We start from the raw sequence: 22,005 nt of genomic DNA, 5'->3' as shown, positions 1-22,005 counted from the left end.
AACCTCAAGAGAGCCTCCTGGGCATTTGAGAGAGTCTAAATCCCATGTGCTCTTAGTGTTTATTGTTCCTACATATCTGCCACATGCAAAAGTGACTTTATCTGTTAATCTACCAGTGATTCCACTGCACCTCTTATGTGTCCATAGCTTACACTGGGTGCAGCAAATGGAATTACTTCCAAATTCTTTCTCTAGAAATTGAGCAGGGCCATTTACCTGATGGAAAGAGAGTCTTGTCTGCTTTCTTACTAACAGCAACTTTGGTCTTTGCTAAGTTAACTTTAAGGCCCTTGGTTCCAGTTTTTGCTTCTATATCTGGAATTTCTTCTCCAATTCTGCTACAAATTCTACAATAAAAGTGAAGTTATCAGCATGGGTATATATATATATATATATATAAAATGTGAACAAACAAAGAAATGCAGATTACATCATTACATTTATTAATCAGTTGCAACTGTTTTGATAATTACTAGAATTATTAGATCAATCATCAATATAATGGGTTATACAAATAAAAAAATTTATGTAAAACTACATAATTTTAAATGAAATTTTCCAAGTCATTTCACTGAACTTAGTATAATAGTAACACCAAGATGTATGTGTGTATATATATATATATATATATATATATACATATACATACATACATGAGAATGCTCCAATCAAATATATCACAGTGGTCAGTTATCTAACCAATTTAGAAATAGTTGTGATAAGATTGTTATTGGAGTGTTATCCTCTTTCCTGTGTGTATACATATATTATGATTCCATATGTTGGCATTAGGAAGGGCATCCAGCTGTAGAAACACTGCCAGATTAGATTGGGGCCTGGTGCAGCCTCCTGGTTTCCCAGACCCCAGTCGAACCGTCCAGCCCATGCCAGCATGGAAAACGGACGCTAAACGATGATAAAATATTTCTTCATAAAACCTTTGGCATCAATCCAGTTACTGTTCCGTATAAATACATAAATGTGTAGTTAAATGACTTTTTTGAGAAAATGATTTCCCACAGATATCACAGTGATATGCTTTTTCTCCTGTATGAATGCATTTGTGTTTAGTTAAGTGACTACCGACAGAGAATGATTTACCACAGATATCACAGTGATAGGGTTTCTCCCCTGTATGAATGCGTTTGTGTATAGTTAAGTGACTTCCTGCAGAAAATGATTTACCACAGATATCACAGGGGTATGGTCTCTCCCCTGTGTGTATGCTTTTGTGTGTAGTCAAATGATCATTTCGAGAAAAAGATTTACCACAGACATCACAGTGAAATGGTTTCTCTCCTGAATGAATGCGTTTGTGTCTAGTTAGGTGATCATTTTTAGAGAATAACTTATCACAGATTTCACAGTGATATGTTTTCTCTCCAGTATGAACACGTTTGTGGTCGTTTAAGTGACTTTTATGAGAGAAAGATTGACCACAGATATCACAGTGATATGGCTTCTCCCCTGTATGAACGCGTTTGTGAGCAGTTACATTACTTCTATCAGAGAATGATTTACCACAGATATCACAGTGATAGGGTTTCTCTCCGGTATGAATACGTATGTGTTTAGTTAAGTCATTATTTTGAGTGAATAATTTACCACAGATTTCACAGTGATATCGTTTCTCTCCTTTATGAATGTGCTTATGTTTAATTAATTGACTTTCTTGAGAGGTTGACTGATCACAGATGTTACCCTGGTACAGCTTCTCCCCTGCATGAATTTGTTTGTGAGTTAATAAAGTACTTTCTTTTGAGAATAATTTACCACAGATATCACACTGATAGGTTTCCTGTCCTCTATGAATACGTTTGTGAGTAGTCAGGTGACTTTTTTGAGAAAAGGACTTTGTACAGGTATCACAGGGGTATATTTTCCCTTTCTCTTCCATTATATCATAAGGAATATTTATTTTTTTTTACACCATTTTACATTTTTTTCACATAATACATTTTCCATAATTTTTCTTCTCTCACCACAATTTACATGTTTTTTTCTTTTCATTTTATATTTTATTCTCAACATCTGCCACATTTCCATCAAACGTGATCTTTGATACTGTAAAATGCTTTATCATTCAATCTAATTGAAATGCAAAATTAGCAAGTACACATTACAAATGATTAAGTAGAGAAATTTTGTTATTCTTCAGCAGCAAGATTTCAGAGTAAATCCACCATATATTTATACAAACAGTTTTAGATGAGTTCTCTCCCTGAAGTAATTTACAATTGATGAAATATTGATAATCCTTCTGAAGTAAACAGATCTTTTATTCCAAAGTCATCTGATGTTCTGAAATGATAAACAAGAAATAATTATAAAGCTGAGATTCAACATGAGAAATTTTATCATATTTCTATATTAATATACTGTAGATATTAACCTTTAGCTGGATATATATATATACTCTACACTATACCTTTCTTCTATTGCCTGTTCTCTCTTCTCCTTCCGTAGCCCAATCTTTATTGCTATCCTTCAACCCTCCACTCTCTCTTTTACAGGTCACTCAGCTATCATTCTGTTCATACCATTTTTCTATTTAGTCTCAAAGCTTCCTGATACTATCTCACTTCTATCATTGCCTACCACCATCATGCTCCAACTAGTTATTCCCATCACATTTCCTCCATTCACACATTCATACTTTCCTCCATTCACACTCTCGAAGACATTTGCATTAAACAGAGACTCTTTAGCTTTGCAAGGAACAAAGCAACCTCTCATGTTCTGATGCTATGACAAAATGTAACTAGTATACTCTGTAAAGCCATACGAACATATCAAAATAGAACATGTGACTGAGATATGTTCTATCTCCTAACCCTTTCAGAAGAGCAGTACTTTGAATAAGAATTCCAAGAGTCCTGTAATTTATGTTGTTAAATGAAAATTTATTCAAAAAAAATAAACAGTTTGATTCATTTCAGTCTTGTGCTAAAGTACATCCAGTGATATAGTATATATAAATCATAGTATATGTGTGTATAATGACAAACGTATACATTTCCACAATTCACAACCGGTTTTCACCAAACTTTACACACACATTACTTATGTCCCAAGGATGGTCATGCACTATAAAATTTTGCCCAGAGCTCCCACATAAATGGACAGTTTTTTGTATGTAAGGTTTTCATACTTTTTTAATCTTTTTATAAAAGTGAAAGGATCTTGTCTATTTATTTCGTTTGTCCACCTGCAACGGTGATTAAATTGATTGAGAACACTGAATGCATACATTTCCACAATTCTCAACTGATTTTCACCAAACTATACACACACATTACTTATGTCCCAAGGCTGGTCATGCACCATAATATTTCGCCCAGAGCTCCCACATAAATGGATATAGTTTTTTTGCATGTAGGGTCTTCCACACTTTTTAAATCTTTTTATAAAAGTGAAAGGATTTTGTCTATTTATTTATTTCGACTATCCACCTGCAACGGTTATTAAATTTACTAGGAACACTGTACATGATGAATATCCAATACCAAACAATCTTGATCTCCATATTTAAACTGCATTAAGCTTACCTTTACCTATTCTGATGTTCCCTTACCTCTCTTCTATTTGTTGATACCTTTGTTTACCCACCAATGCATTATTTCACTTTAAGGATGCTTATTTACCCATCTATTATATTTTGACTGTTGTCTATTGTTTCAAATACATTTTAGTATTGTCATTCTAGCTTTTTTTTAAACAATCACATATGATTTGTCCCACAGAATCAACCTTTAAATAAGAGTTTTGCTTCCACTAGCGAAAGTTATACGTATCTTTCAGAAAACTCCATACAAATTTAACTTTATGTGGCATCTGCTGTTAGTTTATGCACAGGCTATGTGGGAAGACAGAATAAAGGGGCTTTTGTTAGCTTATCTCTCTGAAAAAATATCTCTCTTTCCTGTTGAATGAAACAAACTTGCAGAGGGGAAGTTTCAACGTCTTCCTTCAATTTCCTTACACTATTTATGTGGCTGTTTCTGACAAGAAATTTCGTTTTCATGTACAACAGCTATATTTTTTTTAGTCATTATCTGTAATCTACTCCCCAACCACTTCAGTAGCTCTACTTTTCATTACTTATGAATTTATATGTTTTATGATCATTTAAGTGCAACAAGCTCCACAATAACCAGCCTTCAATTTGATTTTCCATTCCTAGGGTAATCAGAAACATAGATTGCCATGCTACTCATAAACCTTCTCAGTAGTTCAATTATTTGGTGGCAAAAAAACCGACTAAAGCAACTTAAACCATCCAAAGGACGGGTGTGTTTGCTAGTATTCAATAAAATTCTACAGTTTATGAAACACATTATTGGTTAGGGTTAAATTTAAACCTTTGAACCCATGAGTACACTTTAACAGGCATGATTTTGTTTGACCATACCTCTGGAAGATGCAAAAGTAGATAGTCACATGGTTTTGTGTGTATGAGTCATTAATTGGAAGAAACATATTATTTTCAGGTGTAAACACAAAACCATGTGGCTGTCTACTTCTGTGTCTTCCTGGGGTATAGTCAAATGAAATCCTGCCTGCAAATATGTACTCATGGGTTCAAAGAATTTAGGGTTAAGAGATAGAATAGTCATGATTGGTAGGCTGTAGTTTTGTTCAAATTCCTTTGCACCTGACTGATTCTTAGCTCATGCCCAAAACCCCAAATAAATAGGGACTGTTAACTTTTTTGTTTCAAAAATTTCCGTTTTAGATCATTAAGACCAAGATACTCAAAATGACAACCCATCCAAAATGTACTAACATAGAAATTGAACCTAAATTATGATGATAAATTTACAACTTAGTGTGAAGTTTACATACTTACAGACTATAGCTCAACCTTCACATATGTTAAACAGCATAATCTATATATATAAAAATGAGAATGTGTGTGTGTGTGTGTGTGTGTGTGAATCCCTAAAACTCGAGAACTACGCAACCAATTTCATTCAAATTTTACACATGCCTTACTTAGGGTTCCAGTTGTGTTTTAGTCAAAAAAATTTTTTAACTTCTTGCAGAGTTCGAGCCCACGGCAACATAATATCTCCACTATTTAAGTATTACGTGTCAAAAGTGAAACAAAAACACTCATGTCAAATACTTTCACTTTAAAAATGAAACTATTCCACTAACTGAAACAATCACATTTCGATACTGTAATGACAGATACTTTCAGAGAGAGAGAGAGAGAGATGTATATGTACACATTATTCCTCTAACTGAAACAATCACATTTCGATACTGTAATGACAGATACTTTCAGAGAGAGAGAAAGAGAGAGATGTATATGTATACATATAGATGTATATGTACACGTATATGTATAGATATATATATATAGATATAGATCTATATGCATACATGTATATGTATACATATGTGTAGATGTATATATATATATATGTTGTTGTACTTGGGGATGGTCATATTGCCAGTTTAGCCAATAAAAACACACGCACTGTATATTTGGTGTTAATTTGCTTCAGCTTTATATTACATTAATCTTAATCTTATTTCGGCCAGAGTTCTTTCGTCACACTTCTGTGACCTTATCAGTGGTCCTTTGTTTCCTTCTTTCTTATGTGTGTCTCACCTTGCTAAATATCAGCCATTTTGTATACAAAATGGCTGATATTTAGCAAGGTGAGACACACATAAGAAAGAAGGAAACAAAGGACCACTGATAAGGTCACAGAAGTGTGACGAAAGAACTCTGGTCGAAATAAGATTAAGATTAATGTAATATAAAGCTGAAGCAAATTAACACCAAATATACAGTGCGTGTGTTTTTATTGGCTAAACTGGCAATATGACCATCCCCAAGTACAACAACATCTGTTTCAACACACGATTTCACATCAAAAATCTTGCAAAACAAATATGTATATATATATAGATGTACATGTAATATGTACACATATATACATATATATACATGCATACAGATATCTATACATATATACACCCATCACACACATACACATGCACACAAACACACACATTAGTCATTTGTTTTCTTATCCAAAACTACTGAATGGATCTTTATGAAATTTGGAAATTATATTCTATGCATAACGGCCATAACTCCCATGAAAATTCATATATTTTTGATGTTGATGAAATTTTAACCCTAACATAATAGATGAGCATTATTTGTAATTCAACGGTACAACAGTGTAAGACTACCCTTTCAGATATACTTACATTGTGATTTCTGCAATGTGGTGCATAAATTGTCAAGTAAATGAGACGCATCTTTGCCTCCACTGATTCACTTGCAAAGTGTTGAGTAAAATTATTTCGTTGCAAACCTCCTTTGAGTCTTTTTATTATCACTGCGACACACATAGTCCCCAGTTGGTAACATTGATTTCAAGGCCTTCCCAGATGAGAGACTGGTTGTTCTAAGACATTTATCGATTGTAAATTTTGTCTGCAATTTGGAAATTATATTCTATGCATAACGGCCATAACTCCCATGAAAATTCATATATTTTTGATGTTGATGAAATTTTAACCTGAACATAACAGATGAGCACTGTCTGTAGCTGGTCTTCTCTTGGAAGAGCCCTGCTTCTCACATGGACAACTGTATGTTGGCTGCTCAAGAGTGGGCAGCAAAAAAAACCTATTTGCATATGCTCCACAAGGGAAAACAAGGAACATTGTTTACAACGAAGTGTTATAATCACAACAGCAAGAAAGTATGTACATGATCACCTTCTTTTACGAAACTTCATTGACTTTCATATATTTATATTGATATACATATATATACGTGTGTTTGGGTGCGTGTGTGTGTGTGTATATATATATATCTCTATATATAAAGATGAGAATGTGTGTCTGTCTGTCTGTGTGAATCCCTAAAACTCGAGAACTACACAACTCTCTTTTACAAACCCAGTGAAAATACATATATTTCATATGTCAAAGAAATTCAAGCAATACATATAACACCAAAGTTAAAAACATTCCCAACAATTCCACAATCCCCAACCTCCAGAGCTATTGAAGAAACTGTTAACATCAACTGACCAAGATTCCTAACATTTGCAAAACAAAATTAGACAATACGACGCTGTACTACAGATGACATCATTTGGAACCACAAGAGATTTAACTGAGGCAGCATTCATCCAAACTTTCAAGATCCAACCTCAGATTTATCATCGCATTGTCTCTCTACTACCTCTGTCAAATGAATCACCAAAATTGGTCTTTCATTATTTATAATCTGTACCTGTTTGTTTGGTTATGAAATAAAATACACAAAACGTGTTTCTGAATTACGTGTATTTACTTTATATACATATGAGTTGAAAACTTTCTTCTAGCATTCCACTTAATGTCTATGTTCCATGCTGGCATGGATTGGAGAGTTATTAATGTAGAAATATGGTATCGTAGCTACTAACAGTTGAGGATTGCGTAGTCTAGACAGCGTTTTTAGATTTCATTATTCTCTTTAACCCGGGCAAAGCCAGGTATTTCTGCTAGTATATGATAAATCTTCTCTCTATAGATACATAATTTCTTTTTGTTGTTTAGCCATATAACACTTCTAAGTGAGCTGACTCAGGAAAAAAGGTATTGGGCAATGAACACTCTAATTATCTCTTAAACATTGTATATCTAGAACTACATTATCCAATGCACTTTTAAAAAATTATGAGGTGTGACTGAGAGAGAGTTGGCTACAATTTCTAGTAGGTCAAACATAACAAATAAAAGTTCCCTTGGTGGTCTGTTGTTTAGCCCTATGTCAGTCCTGATTTAGATAACCTGTGATCAATAGCAGGAATATTATAGCAAACCAAATAAAAAGAAACATGATATTAATGAAGAAGGAAATGGCAATTTAACAAAAGAAAATACTTTGTATAACCCTCCTTTAGTGAAGAATGGCAGTTAACTGGTGTAGTGCAGTGATTTTTAGAGAAGCACAGAAAATGTAAATGCAGTCACATGCACACACTTCTTAATAACACAGTGAATATGTGTGTAGTACTACATGAGATTCTGTGGTGACTTTATTAACATATTGTGTCATACAATTTGGCATTCAATAACATGCTAGATTTATTTGTTTCAGTCATTAGGCTGTAGCCATACTGGGGCCTCGCTGAGATGAATTTTTAGTTGAATGAATCAACCCCAATAATTAATTGGATGTTATTGTTGCTTTTAGCCCCAGGAGAACCCCTTAGGGGTCAGCCACATTTAAGTGGCAAATATACTTCACTTTGTCGTGCACTTACTGTTAATACCTCGTTCAGAGATTTAACATTGCTTGTTTTCACTTTTTCAATATCAGTGAATAATTTCACTGGAAAAAGCCTTATATATTTGCAAAGAAATATCTTTCGCATCGAAGCCCACCCCTTACATCATTATTGTTGCAACCCTTGTTAATGTGAGTTCGCTTTTTGGTTACGTATTTGTTAATATTTTGTGGAATAATTTATTTGAACTGTTTTGTGGTGAACTGTTATACAGTTATTTTTGCCCTACGGGGCAGAAAATTTCTGCTTCTTGTGAACTGTTTTATAGTTATTTTCGCCCTCTGGGGCAGAAAATTTCTGTTTTTTGTTAACCTTTTTAGGTTAGTTTAAAAAAATATTTTTCTTGTCATTTGCGACAAGTATGTCATTTGAATTATCTTCAAAAACTGATTTTCCCGAGATGGGGGAAAGGAAAAAAAGATGTTACAACAAAGGTCACCCAGGCGAAACAAAGTTTTTCGGATGCCGTAGGCGGTAATGTAATTGAACTTAAAGTATCAATGGAGAAACTCTTATAGTTCAGAAATTTGATAGAAAAAACTGGCAAAGTGATAAAACTGGTACCGCCACCTGAAACTATCGAAGCCATAAGGAAAAAAATCGTAGTGTACAAGGTTTATAACTTAAAAGAAAAAAAAATAATGGACATAAAAAATGAAATCGTTGAACGTTGTTTGTCACTAATATAGAATAAGATTCGACACGTTAACCGAGGAGTGAGAAGCGCAACAATAGAAGCCCACTTCGAGTCGGAGGACGTGGTGAAGGATGTGTCAACTCAGACATTGAGGAACGAAACGATAATGCTGCTGCCTACATACTTAGGCCGCAGAACGGCAAAAGTTACTGTGGAAGATATACCCGAGGGATACGATGTTATGTGGGTAGCAACTGCTGTAATTTATGACGTGGAGGGAAAACTGTCGATATTGAGCATGAGACAGAAGGAGGCGATGCATTGAGAGTCTTGAGTTGGTCATTCAGGCCGACAATTTGACCCTAGAAAATTTACCAGATAGAGTCTTCGTTGGGGAGGGGCATACTATTCGTGTATCGGTGGAGGGACGTAGGTCAAGATGCTTTAAATGCGGGCAGAAGGGCCACGTTCGATCCGTCTGCACGAAGAAAAATAAAATGGCTAATGTCCCCACCCAAAACGCTGTGATAAACACAGACAGCAACGAGCCAGACAACACAGCAACAAACAAAGAAAACCCGGAAAAAAAAAAAACAAATCGAAAACCAAAAGGAGGAAAAAAAAAAAAGAATGAAAAACAAAATATAAACGAAAAAGAGGGAAAAAAAACCAAACAAATGAAAATGAAATGGAATTCACGACTATCACACATAAAAGGAAAAAATCTAATACCCCGGACTCCCCACCCCAAACAAAAACAAAATTAATAATGCTGACGAACAAAAAAACTCCCCAACCCTACCCCGCTGGCACTACGTTGATAGGACAACATTTTGCCATCCCCCACCCACCAACATTAAAAGGACTTAAAAACACAGACAAAATAGTGGCTTTCAATGCAAAAAATGAGAAGGTGGTTCGCCTCATCAAGGCACACCACCGAATTAAAACATTCAAAGTTAATGACAGCGAAGTGAGATACGCAAAAATTGGCAAGCAGGAATGGAAAGAAAAACTACTCCAAGAAGTAGTGAAAGAAGATTTGATTAAAAGATGTCACCCAGGAGGTGATATCTGGAAAGCTGGTTATTAGCCCGGCAGCCACACCAACCCAGAGCCCGGTGGCAACGCCGATGAAAAGCCCAGCAGCTATAGGGAGTGTCGGGGAAGCAGGCAGACACAAACTATCATGCTCCCTCTCACAACCGTAAGTAAATGCCTTTCTTTTCTTGATGATTAAGATAGGCTGTTTAAATGTACGTGGAATGGGGTCGAGATGGAAACAGGCTTGTTTCCTGAACGACCTCACAACACATAGAATAAATGTTGCTATTGTAACCGAGTCCAAGATGAAGGGACCTCAAGCGTTCTCGCCTCTTCTGAGTGGCTACGAGAAATTTATTTCTCCTAGCTGAGGAGGAGGTGCAGGCGTGGCAGTCCTTATCAGAAAGAACTTGGACTTACAGGTTAGTACTGTCTTTCTGGACCCAGAAGGTAGGCTGGTTGTCCTGGATGTGACTCATGTGAGTAAACAGTCCTTCAGGTTGGTAGCTGTCTACGCTCCTATGGATCGTAGGCAGACGGGTTTTTACCTGAATCTGGAGCACTTTCTGGTGACGTCAAAAACGGTAGTAATGGTAGGGGACTTCAACACTATTCTCGATGCACGGGTCGATAGTGTTGGCTTGGTTGATAGGAAGGGGAGTCCTTGCCTCAAGGGGCTACTAGAAAGCTATAACCTAGTAGACCGTTACCGACTGAGTGAGCCAAGCGTTCCACAGTGGACTTGGAGTAATAACGATGGCTCATGCAGATCGTACTTAGATAGAGTATTCGTTAAGGACCTAGATAAGGATACTGTTAGCTGTCCACAATTTTGTATTGTACCTTACTCTGATCACAAGCTTGTGACGTGTGAGGTGCATGTAGAAAAGTGTCATAGACAGGGACCCGGGTACTGGAAAATGAACAAGTCTATTTTGACTTGTGAAGCTTTCCATGCCCGGATTAAGGAGTTAGTTCAGAGAGCATTATGTGGCACCATCGTTAATAATAGATGGTGGCACGCCCTCAAAAGAGCCATTCGTTTAGAGTCCATTAGATTTAGCAAACAGCTAAGTTTAGATAGGTCTAAGGTAGAAGGTGAATTAGTTAAGAACTTAGACGAGGCGTTGGAATCTGGCTCCGCATCTAGAGTGTTAGCGGCGAGAACGGTCTTGTATCGTCACCTCAATGCCAAGCACGAAGGTTACAGAGTCAGAGCTAAATTACGTGCAGGGAAGCGAGAAGGAATTAACGTAGCCAGATGGGCACGTCGTGAGGAGTGTCAGAAGGGCAAGAAGTCCTGTATTAAGTCTTTAACCGACGAACGAGGACACAGGATCTATGGACAGGAGGAGATGCAAAAGGCTTTTCATCAGCATTTCGCTCGGTTGTTCGGGGAGAGTGGTCTGCTCGAGCGTGGGGAGGCCTTAAAGGACTTCCTGGCTGGCGGGCCTCGACTCTCGACACGTGAAGCTGGGTGCTGTGAAGGCCCGATCACTCCCGCGGAGGTAAGAGGGGTGCTGGCCGAGTGCGCTGGGGAAAAGTCTCCAGGACTGGATGGTCTACCCTACGAGTTTTATCGTTCAATGCCGGACTTGTTTGGCGACGTTCTGGCTGGCGTCTATGCAAACTGGCAGCAGAATGGGAGAATAACCAGTTCTGTGAGCCGGGGAGTTGTGACGCTGATCCAGAAGGACCCAAGCAAGGGGGATAACATTAGTAACTACAGACCCATAACTCTACTTAACGTAGAGTTGAAGATTTTGGCCAAGGTTTTAGCAAAAAGGTTGACGGCTGTCGTGGAGAAGCTTGTTGGTAAATCACAGACTTGTGCAATTCCAGGCAGGTTGATCCAAGACAATCTTCACCTTCTTCACTACACCTTAGACAGGGTAGGGAAAATACCCGGCAAGGGAGGGGCATTGATCCATTTAGACCAAAGTAAAGCATTCGATAGGATAGACCACCAGTATCTGGAGGCCGTCCTCGAAGCGGCTGGGCTGAGCCCTGGCTTTCGCGGCTGGATCTCTGCTATGTATAGCGGCATCAAGTCCACCATCCAGATAAATGGTTACCTAACGGAGCCGTTTTTGATCGAGCGTTCAGTTCGTCAAGGGTGTCCCTTGTCCCTGATTCTGTATGTTTTGGCCCTGGATCAATTACTGCAGAGGCTAGAGAAGTTAGGTGGCAACCCAGATGAGATTGGATGCGGTAGATTCTCTTCTGCTTATGCAGACGACGTCACCCTCATCGTGTCTAACCAAGCACAACTACTTCGTGTAGAAGTTGCTCTCTGATGATACAAAGCGGTGGCAGGAGCAAAAGTTAACAAGGATAAGTCAGTCGGTTTGCGCCTCGGCACCTGGAGGAACAAGCCGATATCGTCCAGCGTCGTCAGACACCGGACAGATGGTCCTGTTAAGTTGCTTGGAGTTTGGCTAGGTCCCGACTCCCAGACGGAAAAGAATTGGAGCGAGGTAGTGGAAAAGGTGGAGGCCTTAGCACGGAGGTGGTCCGGAAGGCCTCTATCCTTGAAGGGCAGAGCGGAGGTGGTGCAGGTGTTTATAGCATCGGTAATCACCTACCGCCTGTCCGTGCTGCCTTGCCCCGATTTTTGGCTAAGCAAGTTGGAACGACTCCTCTTCCGCGTGTTGTGGAGGGGGGGGAAGCCACTTGTGAGGTGCTCCGTGTGCTGCCAGGAACCGTTAAAGGGTGGGTTAGGGATGCCTCGGCTAATGATGCGCAGACATGCGTTGAGGCTGAGACATCTCTGGCACCACCTGGAGGGTGATAAGGTGTGGAGTCCGCTGGTGGGGAAGTTCATGCCGCGACCGGCTTCGCTGGAAACATTTGAACCCAATCTCATCAAAAGAATAAATCCGACATTATGGCAGAAGGAGTGCCGACAGGCACTCAGGCTAATCCACAAGGCGGGCAAAGCTGACTGCGGAAATACCACCTCGGTATTCTATAGAGGGCTGGTAGAGGCAAAAAATGATGACATCCTAGGAGGGGCTCTGGGGTTCGATGAGAACCAACTTACCAACCTGTTCAAGAAAACCTTCAGGCAGGGGTATTTGGATAATTACCAAAAATCCCTGGCTTGGCAGTGTTACAGGAACGCTTTACCTGTTCGCGATAAGTTATCTCGGCACGGAATGGCAGTGCCACCGACATGTCCGAGATGTGGGTTGGACAGGGAAACCGTCCAGCACGCTTTTGTACATTGTCGGGAACTTTCAAGTTTGATAATTTACGTAGAGCACGTGTTGTCACATCTGGGACAAGTACAGCTATCGGCTGAATCCATAATAAAGATGATACCGCCAACTGGACTTTCAAAGGAAGGTGAGGCATGTTTTTACTGTACGGTTGCAGTATTGAAAGAGTGTGTTTGGAAGACTAGAATGGAACGATTAGTGACAGGGTCCTTCGTCTCTGGCCCCGGTTTGCTTACATACTTCAGATATCATCTGAAAAGCAAGATAGGGTTGGAGAGGAAGACTCTGTGGCTGAAAGAATACAAAAAACGATGGAAGGATGTGATGAGAAAGGTGCGTGTCAGGAACCCAGCTTAATCATCGATAAAAGGAAAAATTAGCTGCTGGGCCTTGTTGGCTGCCAGGTTCGAACGTTTAAACTTTTCATCCCCTTTTCATTTTTTTTTTCTGTATCTTTTTATTTAAGTCGTATTTTAAAGTTCTTGTATAAAGTTATCGATATATAATTATTTATTTAAATTTCATCTTCGTTCGAACTTATTTTAACTTTTTTGTATTATTTGTCCTGTATTGTCCTTTCTGTATATAGATCTTAATGATCATAATAAAGATTTAATCGAAGATCGGTGATTGTCGTACGCTGAGGACGGGAAAATACCCAGAAATTCGAGTCCGTACGTATCGCAGATCAAGATGGGAAAGATAACTTCCCTTTGCAAATACCGACAGGGCACAGATGTGTGTCGATAGCCAGCTGGAGAAGATGTTCTCCTGGGGCTAAAAGCAACAGTAACATCCACCCTTAGGGGTCAGCCACATTTAAGTGGCAAATATACTCCACTTTATATATATATATATATATATATATATATATATAATACAAAGAATATATATACATGTATACACACATATATGTACATACTTACATCTACATGTGTATATACATGCATATCAGGGTACAGGACGTTAGAACAATAAACTACAGACAACGGAACGAACACATAGGAAAACGGAAAGCCCCTTGGAATATCCCTTCATCAGCTGTCTCTATTCTACACACTGAGAAAGAATATTTGCGAGAGATAAAAGAAATTGCAATTTCCCCCAAACCTATATTTCAAGGCTAATTCTTAACGTGAAGATAGTTAAGAGCTGATGCAATGACTATTGCCAAAAATTCTTAAATAATTGAAAATCTACCTCTTTGGCGGCGAAACCAACAAAAACCGAACAGGAATGGTTAGAAACTATCAATGAATAGAAAGAAATTAAAACATTTTGTATTGTATACGCCTCTCATTTGTTGCCAGCTATTGATTTTCCACTCATAGAGTTGGTATCTAAAAGTGTTTAGCTATTGTCTGGTGGTGGTGGTGGGGGTAGTTGAAACGAAAGTGTTAAAAAATAAAATGAGTCAAAAGCGGAATGTCCCAAAAGTAAACTTGTCTATTGTACAAAATTGTACAAGCGTCGAAAAGAAGTCCATACTTTTAAAACTATTCTATAATTTGCTCGTGGTCATTAAACATAAAAACGTCTATATAATTATTCTGATTGATATTATTCATTATCAATATAAACTTAGTAGATGGGATGCAATGTTTAATTAACTACACGACAAAAAGAAATTACTGAGAAATAAACTATAATCTAGCTTAGAAAATATCCTGGATGATACCCGCTAATGGTCTTCGTTCCTTTTATCTGACATCATTAAGTTGTGCAAGAATTATGAGCAGGTTATTGAACGGTTAATAATATTGGCTCTCGACATAATCGATATCGTTGAAAACGTATCTCAGAAACTAGGGTGCTAAACCTAGTAATTCCCTTTCACCAACATAGTCATTAATTTTAAACAGTTTCATTTATTTAATGTGCTAACATTAATATATATAGTTTTCAGATAGAATTATTCTATATCTAAAAAAAATATTTTCAGTCAAATATATTTACATAAATCGCGACTGAAACAATCCTGCTTCAGCCAGTACAGAGAACACTATGTGGAGTAAGTTATAAGTAATATTATAACTTTAGCATAAGCTATATTATTACAGATGAAGCATGAATAAGTTTTATGATCCTGGTGAGTTAAACACATAAACATTTCAGTTTCAATTCGAGTGCAGTACGTAAAAAATAAAGATGAAGCAAGGTATTATACAGGAATTAAGTATATTTCTCTGTTTACGTTTAAGTTTTTAATTTTCTACGCATGATAAAAATCGAACAATCAAAATACAGTTTTTTCGACCTTGTAATTCCTGTATGCTCAAAGATTCTAGTATTAAAACAAATCGTTGTCTACATACCGTTTTCCGAAATCAATGCCCGACATAAACTGCAACATCACTTGTCAACATTAATAGTTATTTCCCTTTATACTATTTATTTCGCCAGTTATCCGATAGGTGAAAAGTGAACTGTGAAAATTTTCATTGATCACATAAAGTTACACAACATAAGGGTCATCTCACATACTTCATATTACAACATTGGTATGTATTTAGAATATATTGAATTATTAATGTATCTACAACTAGATCATCTAAAGTGTTTTTATATTAGATGGTGATTTGTGTGATATTTGGTTACTAATTTTGCAGGTCAGCTAGCTTGTTACCTTGTTGCAGGATTTAATGATTTCTGTACAAGATTTAAACTTGACATTTGACTTTTGGCAGTTACAAACGAATTAAAAATTAAATTCCTGCTTGTCAATGTTTTTCTGTCTTCCTAGTAAATAATTTGTTTTAATGTGCAAGTTAAAATTTGCCTGAATAAATCTATTTTACTTGCTGGTACTTCATGAATACATTCTTCTGATGTCAGAGTCTACAAATTCTGCTGCATAATTTGAAACCAGAAATATTTCATATCAAGAACATTTTCAATAAATAGCAACTGGATCTTCTAAAGTCAATGATGGCATCAGGAAAAACTAACCAACGATGCAGAGCGACTACCCATCAAATTCACTGACTGACATCCAGCTAATTCATCTAGAAGTAGACAGACAAGGTCTGAAAGTAGAACAAAAGAAAAGGCAATCAAGCATTATGTTAGCCACTATTTAGTAATCAGTCATTGCACTTGACAATTTGACTTGTGAACAGGAGGTTTGGTAAGACCTCTTACCTGAGCAGCAACTTAAAAACTAACCTGTGACAGTTGACACTTGCATTCCCACTCTCTCAGGATCACATAACTACAGAACCAGTCCATTGAAAGCAATGACTACTCTTCTCATTAATCTGACTTTCAACTGTCTATTCATCATATTAGTAAATTGGGATCTTGTCATCCTAATACCAACCACTTTACTGAGTGCTTTTTTCACACTACTGGCACTTTTGAAGTTACCAAGTAGTTCACAAGAATATGATAGAGGAATAGGAACAAGTAAATGCCTTCCTGTAGAGAAGATACATGGCTACCCCATGTATCCTACCATGGAAAAGGAGCGATGAGGCGTTAGGACATAGCCTCAAGGTACAAGAGGGTGAAAGTGAGAGGGAGGAAGGTAGAGGAACAGGTAAGAAGGAAGAGGATCAGATAAGTTCACAAAAGTGTGAGGTGAATGGCAAACTGTTAGAGGTACAAAATATAGAAGTATAGGTAATGCTATAAATGGCAAACAGCAGAGGGTCATGGTCATTAGTGAATATCAGTTTGGTGATGGGTGAAATAAATAGGAGTGGATCAGGGGGAAGGTGATAAGTGACAATACAGGAAGGAGATAGAGAGCAGCTTGATGAGTGGGGCAAAGGGAGGGGTACTCAGTAACAAGGGCAGAGATCTGAGGTATGTAGGAGTGACAAATAGAGGTGGTGGTGGAATGATGGCTGATATAAGATGGTGTTCAATGGGTGTATGGGATGATATTGAGAATATGAAGTGGGTGACATGGGGAGATAGCTCCAAGGAGAGGGGAAAATGGTAGCACAAAGTGTTGGTGCAAAGTATGTGCACCTCTACTTGTATTATTTATATTGTCTTCACCAAGAAAGTAATCATACCACATTTTTATGAAAACCATAGGTAATCTTATAGGGTCATAAAAGCCATGTACAGAGATGCTTTCAATAAAGTGAGAGTTGAAAATAAATAGTGATGAGTTTAGAGTGCAAGTAGCAGATCATAGTCCCCTCCTATTCATCATAGACCTCTAGGCTGTAACAGAAGAGTTTAAGATTGGTTGCCCTGGTGTGGAAGGAAAACCTACAATCAAAAGACATCAAAGTTAACTTAGTAAAGTCTTAACTCTTAGTCAGTAGGAAAACATACAGATTTCTGCTTTCATCAGGGAAATGGCCTTGCTTAATATGTTCCCGATCACTTCTGCTTCCCTTGTATCAAGGTGTCCACCCTGACACCTCATCACATCCTTTTATTATCCTTCACCTTTCATCACTTGAGGCAAAGCCCAGAAATGCTTGCATGTAAGTAAAAGCTGACTTTAAGAATATATTCACCCACTACCTTTGGTGAATGATAGAGATATAGTTTTCAATTCAGTTGAAAACTGATTTAGTGATGAAGCCTAGAAGGGCTTTTAAGTGAGTAAAATTTGACATTGAGAATAACCTTGAGGGGCTGAGTGAGTTGGTATTTTATAAAAAATAAAGGAAATCTCAAAAGGAGAGGTGCTTTGAAAACAGCAAAATACCCTTAGAGAAAAAAAAAAAAGAAAAATTAGAGAGCAAACCACCAGTTAAGCAAACCCCAGTTTAGCACCCTGTACCATTGAGCCAAGCTACATTTGACAAAAGAAATCATCTCTTAAAACGGAAAGAATATTTTAATTTATTCAAATGATCATGGTTTTTCTGTCAATTAAACCCACACCAGTGCTTTTGTATCTAATATTTTTTGACGAGGTTTTAACCATAATAGTCATCTCATAGAGCTCTTTCATTTGAACAGAACTGTTGTATAGTTTTCTTCGATATTAGCTGTGACATTTTGATTCAAAATTAATTTAGGGGTTACTTACCATTTTTCATCACTTTAAGCCAAACAAATTTTTCCTTGCGAATGCATTTTAATGAAGTTTTCAGAAAAAGATGCTTCTCAATGAGCGCATTTTTTAAAACACAATTAATTTACCTTTTAGATAACTTAAGTTATTTTAACTCAAACTCAAACTTTGTCGTCCTCTCCCATTTTTCATCTAAAGCCACATAACTTTCTTCCACGCTAATGCCTTTTAATATGGTTTTCACCACAAGCTACATTTCAATGAGCACATTCTTTTAAACACAATAAACTAATTTTTTTCTTTTTTGATTCAAATTCAATTTTTTTTTTTTTTTTTTGAATGAACCAAATTTCACTTATCTACAAGTTGACCCTAAAGAATATATTCACCCACTGCCATGGTTGAATGAGAAAGACATGGCATTCAACCTTGTTGAGAACTGAATTAGTGAGGAAACCTAGAAGAGCTTGTGAGTGACTAGAATTTGACATTAGAAATAACTTTGAAGGGCAGGGTGAGTTGGTATTCTACAAAAAAATAAAGGAAATCTCTCCACCAGCTGCTTTGGCATGGTTTTTACAACTGGAGCAGACAGTGGAGTTTGGTGCAGACATCAGGCTTACCAGTTTCTGTGAAACCATCCAACCAATGTTAGCATGGAAGACAGATGTTGAATAATAATAGTAATAATAATAATAATAATAATAATAATAATAATAATAACACCGGGGACGTTTAACATGTGAGAACAATAAATCACTGCTCTGAAATTTATCCACAAACATCGGAAATAAAGACATCGCATGGAGCCAAAAATAGCTGACAAAGGGTTGGACTATATTCGAGTAAGTAATACTCATTGAAATTTATTTCTATTTTTCCAAATAAAATTATGTATTTTAACTGGATATCATCTCCACTGCTCGCACAGCACATGTAAACACACTTGGTACATCAACACCAGACCATCTTTGGCCCCAAACACCATGTACAAAAAAATTACAAATAGATTAAATAACACCGGTATTATTCCACTCACGAATAACAACTGGGAAGTGCATACTTTAAAGTTGTTACGCAAAAAGTTCGAAGAGCTGCACGTACAAAACAATCTGACAACAGAAATGAACAGACTGGTACCCTACGAAAATGATGACCGTCAAAATAAAGGGCCAGATGTTGTTTCTCATGTCCCGCAAATAAAACCAAAACAGCATAAATGGACACGCGAGGAATACATTTCGATCCTACAAGCTTACTTTACAGCAGTGTTCTACCCAAAGAACAAAAACTCAACAACACATACATATAAAATATGGAAGAAAAATAACTTAAATAAAGACCTGGATACAACAATGAACCCTAATAAACTAGCTAACATACGAAGATATAGTCTCAAAGCAAAAAAATTATCAGAAATACAAATAGAACAATTGAAAGGAAAAATACATCAGGAAAATCTAGATAGTAGCCACACAACAATGCCAAAGAATAATATAAACACTGAGATAGTAAAACACGAAGACAAACGTAACATTTTAACCAAAAACGAAGTAAACAAAAAACAACAAGCCCAGACCATAGAGATGTATAATAATGTACAAAAAGCACCAATCCAGAACACCACAGACAAACATATGAATGAAAAGGAAGGCGAAACAAATCTAAAACCTGGGAATAACGAAGGGAAACCTAATGATTATGATACTATAAAAATGAGAATAATTAAAGAACTGAAAACCACAGATCTTAGAATGGACCACAGATTATATCTCACAAAAATCAAAATAGACAATAAAACAACATCAATAATAAATAGCATAAACCTGGCCGTCACGGAACTAACAGCCACAGAAACAACTGGCAATATCACTGAGCTAAATGACATAATATATGTGGCAGCCACTGCAGCCACAAAAGAAGCAGGATACTCCCTCAAACCCATCCGAACAGGAGTTCCACCACCCAAACAGACCTTGTGGATAAATAATATCCGAAACAAAATTTAAAAAAAGAGAAAAGATCTATCGATTCTCAATGAAATTAGTAGACAATCAACACAACTAAGTAACAAGAAGAAAACAAAAATACTGTACAAATACAACATTACAGAAAAAGATTTGCCTGAGGCAAAAGAAAAGCTAAAGCAAGATATCCTTGCCAAAGCACAAAGGATCCGCCGGTATGAGAAACGCCAACGTTTCTTTCAACAAAACAAACAGTTCAAATCCAACCCCCCAAAATTCTACCAAGAACTGGGTAAAAATAAAATAGACATTACTGCAGCACCAACAGCAGAAGAAGTGGAAGAATTTTGGAAAGAAATATGGTCAGTGAAGCAACAACCTCAGAAAAAGACCATTAAAACAACGAACTTAGCACCTGAGCAACTCTGGACCCCTAAAACAACTGAAGAGGTCACCCAGGCACTGCAAAGACTAAGCAACTGGAAGGCACCTGGGAACGACAAGATCCCCAACTTCTGGTTAAAATACCTGACAGGAATGCACAAAAAGCTGGCTGAAAACTTTAACAACATACTAGCAGAGCCAGAAACAATGCCTGAATGGCTCACGAAAGGGAAAACCATCTTAATTCCCAAATCCACGGAAACGGAGAAACCACAAGACTACAGACCTATAACCTGTCTCCCTACAATCTACAAAGCCTTTACTGCAATAATATCACAGAGATTGAGTAAGCACCTGGAAAATAACAACCTGTTTCCAGAAGAGCAGAAGGGATGCTGCAAGGGCTCATACGGCTGTAAAGATCAATTATTGATCAATAAAGCCATAACTGAAGACAGCCGCAGAAAGAAGAAAGGCCTCAGTATGGCCTGGATCGACTACCGAAAGGCTTTTGATAGAGTTCCCCACACGTGGATCCTCGAAACACTAGCCATAAACAAGGTGGCACCAATTATTATAAAATACACAAGGTACTCTGTGAATAAATGGCAGACAGTGCTACAGCTCCAAACAAAAGAGGGACTCGTGAAAACGAAAGCCATCCCTATTAGAGGAGGAATATTCCAGGGAGACACGCTCTCTCCACTCCTGTTCTGCCTGGCACTCACACCTTTAACTGACTTGCTAAATAGAACTGGATGCGGATACAAATGTTACGGCAAAACAATCAGCCACCTTTTATATATGAATGACCTAAAATTATATGCTAGAAATGATAAAGAGCTGGAAACACTACTACAGACAGTACATGGATTTACCAAAGAAATAGATATGAAATTTGGATTAGAAAAATGTGCCAAAGCAACCCTGAAAACTAGTTAAGAGTAGCAACATCACACTAGATAAAGCCAATGAAATAAAAGAATTAGACGAAAGCCAGCCATACAAATATTTAGGAATCAATGAACTAGATAGGATACAACACACACAAATGAAAGAGAAAATAAAGAAAGAATACTATAGACGAGTTAGATCAATACTAAAAACAGAGCTCAATGCTAAAACAAGATAATAGGTAGTAACACTTTAGCCATCCCAGTTATAAGTTACAGCTACAATATCCTTAACTGGACACTAAACGAACTATCTAAAATAGACAGTAAAACAAGAAAAATAAAGACAGGATCTAGGATGCACCACCCAAAATCTAACATAGAAAGGCTATATATACAACGCACAGAAGGTGGCAGGGGTCTTATACAGCTGGAAAACTATTACAAAATAACCATCATAGGACTGCAAAAATACCTACTTCAGAAGCAAGGCAAACTAATACAAATAGCCACAAAACAAAAAAAACTGTATTTAAGGAAGCTGACAAATACAAACAAGAAAT

General features: G+C 37.2%; 2 protein-coding genes across 3 annotated transcripts in view; one reads left to right on the top strand and one right to left on the bottom strand.

The window, feature by feature from the left end:
• Positions 1 to 420: 420 nt before the first annotated feature.
• Positions 421 to 15,664, bottom strand: LOC128247802 (uncharacterized). The gene is made up of 2 exons (XM_052967737.2): positions 15,530 to 15,664; positions 421 to 2,301 (listed from the first exon to the last, which is right to left on the bottom strand). Exon 2 carries the CDS (start codon positions 1,895 to 1,897, stop codon positions 956 to 958), a length of 942 nt encoding a protein of 313 aa, XP_052823697.1. The 5' UTR covers positions 1,898 to 2,301; positions 15,530 to 15,664; the 3' UTR covers positions 421 to 955.
• Positions 9,582 to 22,005, top strand: part of LOC149135579 (uncharacterized) — a 33,540-nt gene continuing 21,116 nt past the window's right edge. For both annotated transcript variants that reach the window (XR_016241911.1, XM_089352364.1), the window contains exon 1: positions 9,582 to 10,156. The gene's annotated coding sequence lies outside the window, so the exon portion shown is untranslated. The remainder of the gene's footprint in view (positions 10,157 to 22,005) is intronic.

The sequence above is a fragment of the Octopus bimaculoides genome, chromosome 5 (genome assembly GCF_046866305.1).
Source record: "Octopus bimaculoides isolate indiv1 chromosome 5, ASM4686630v1, whole genome shotgun sequence".
Taxonomy (NCBI): Eukaryota; Metazoa; Mollusca; class Cephalopoda; order Octopoda; family Octopodidae; genus Octopus; species Octopus bimaculoides.
This window is presented reverse-complemented; position numbering and strand designations above follow the sequence as displayed.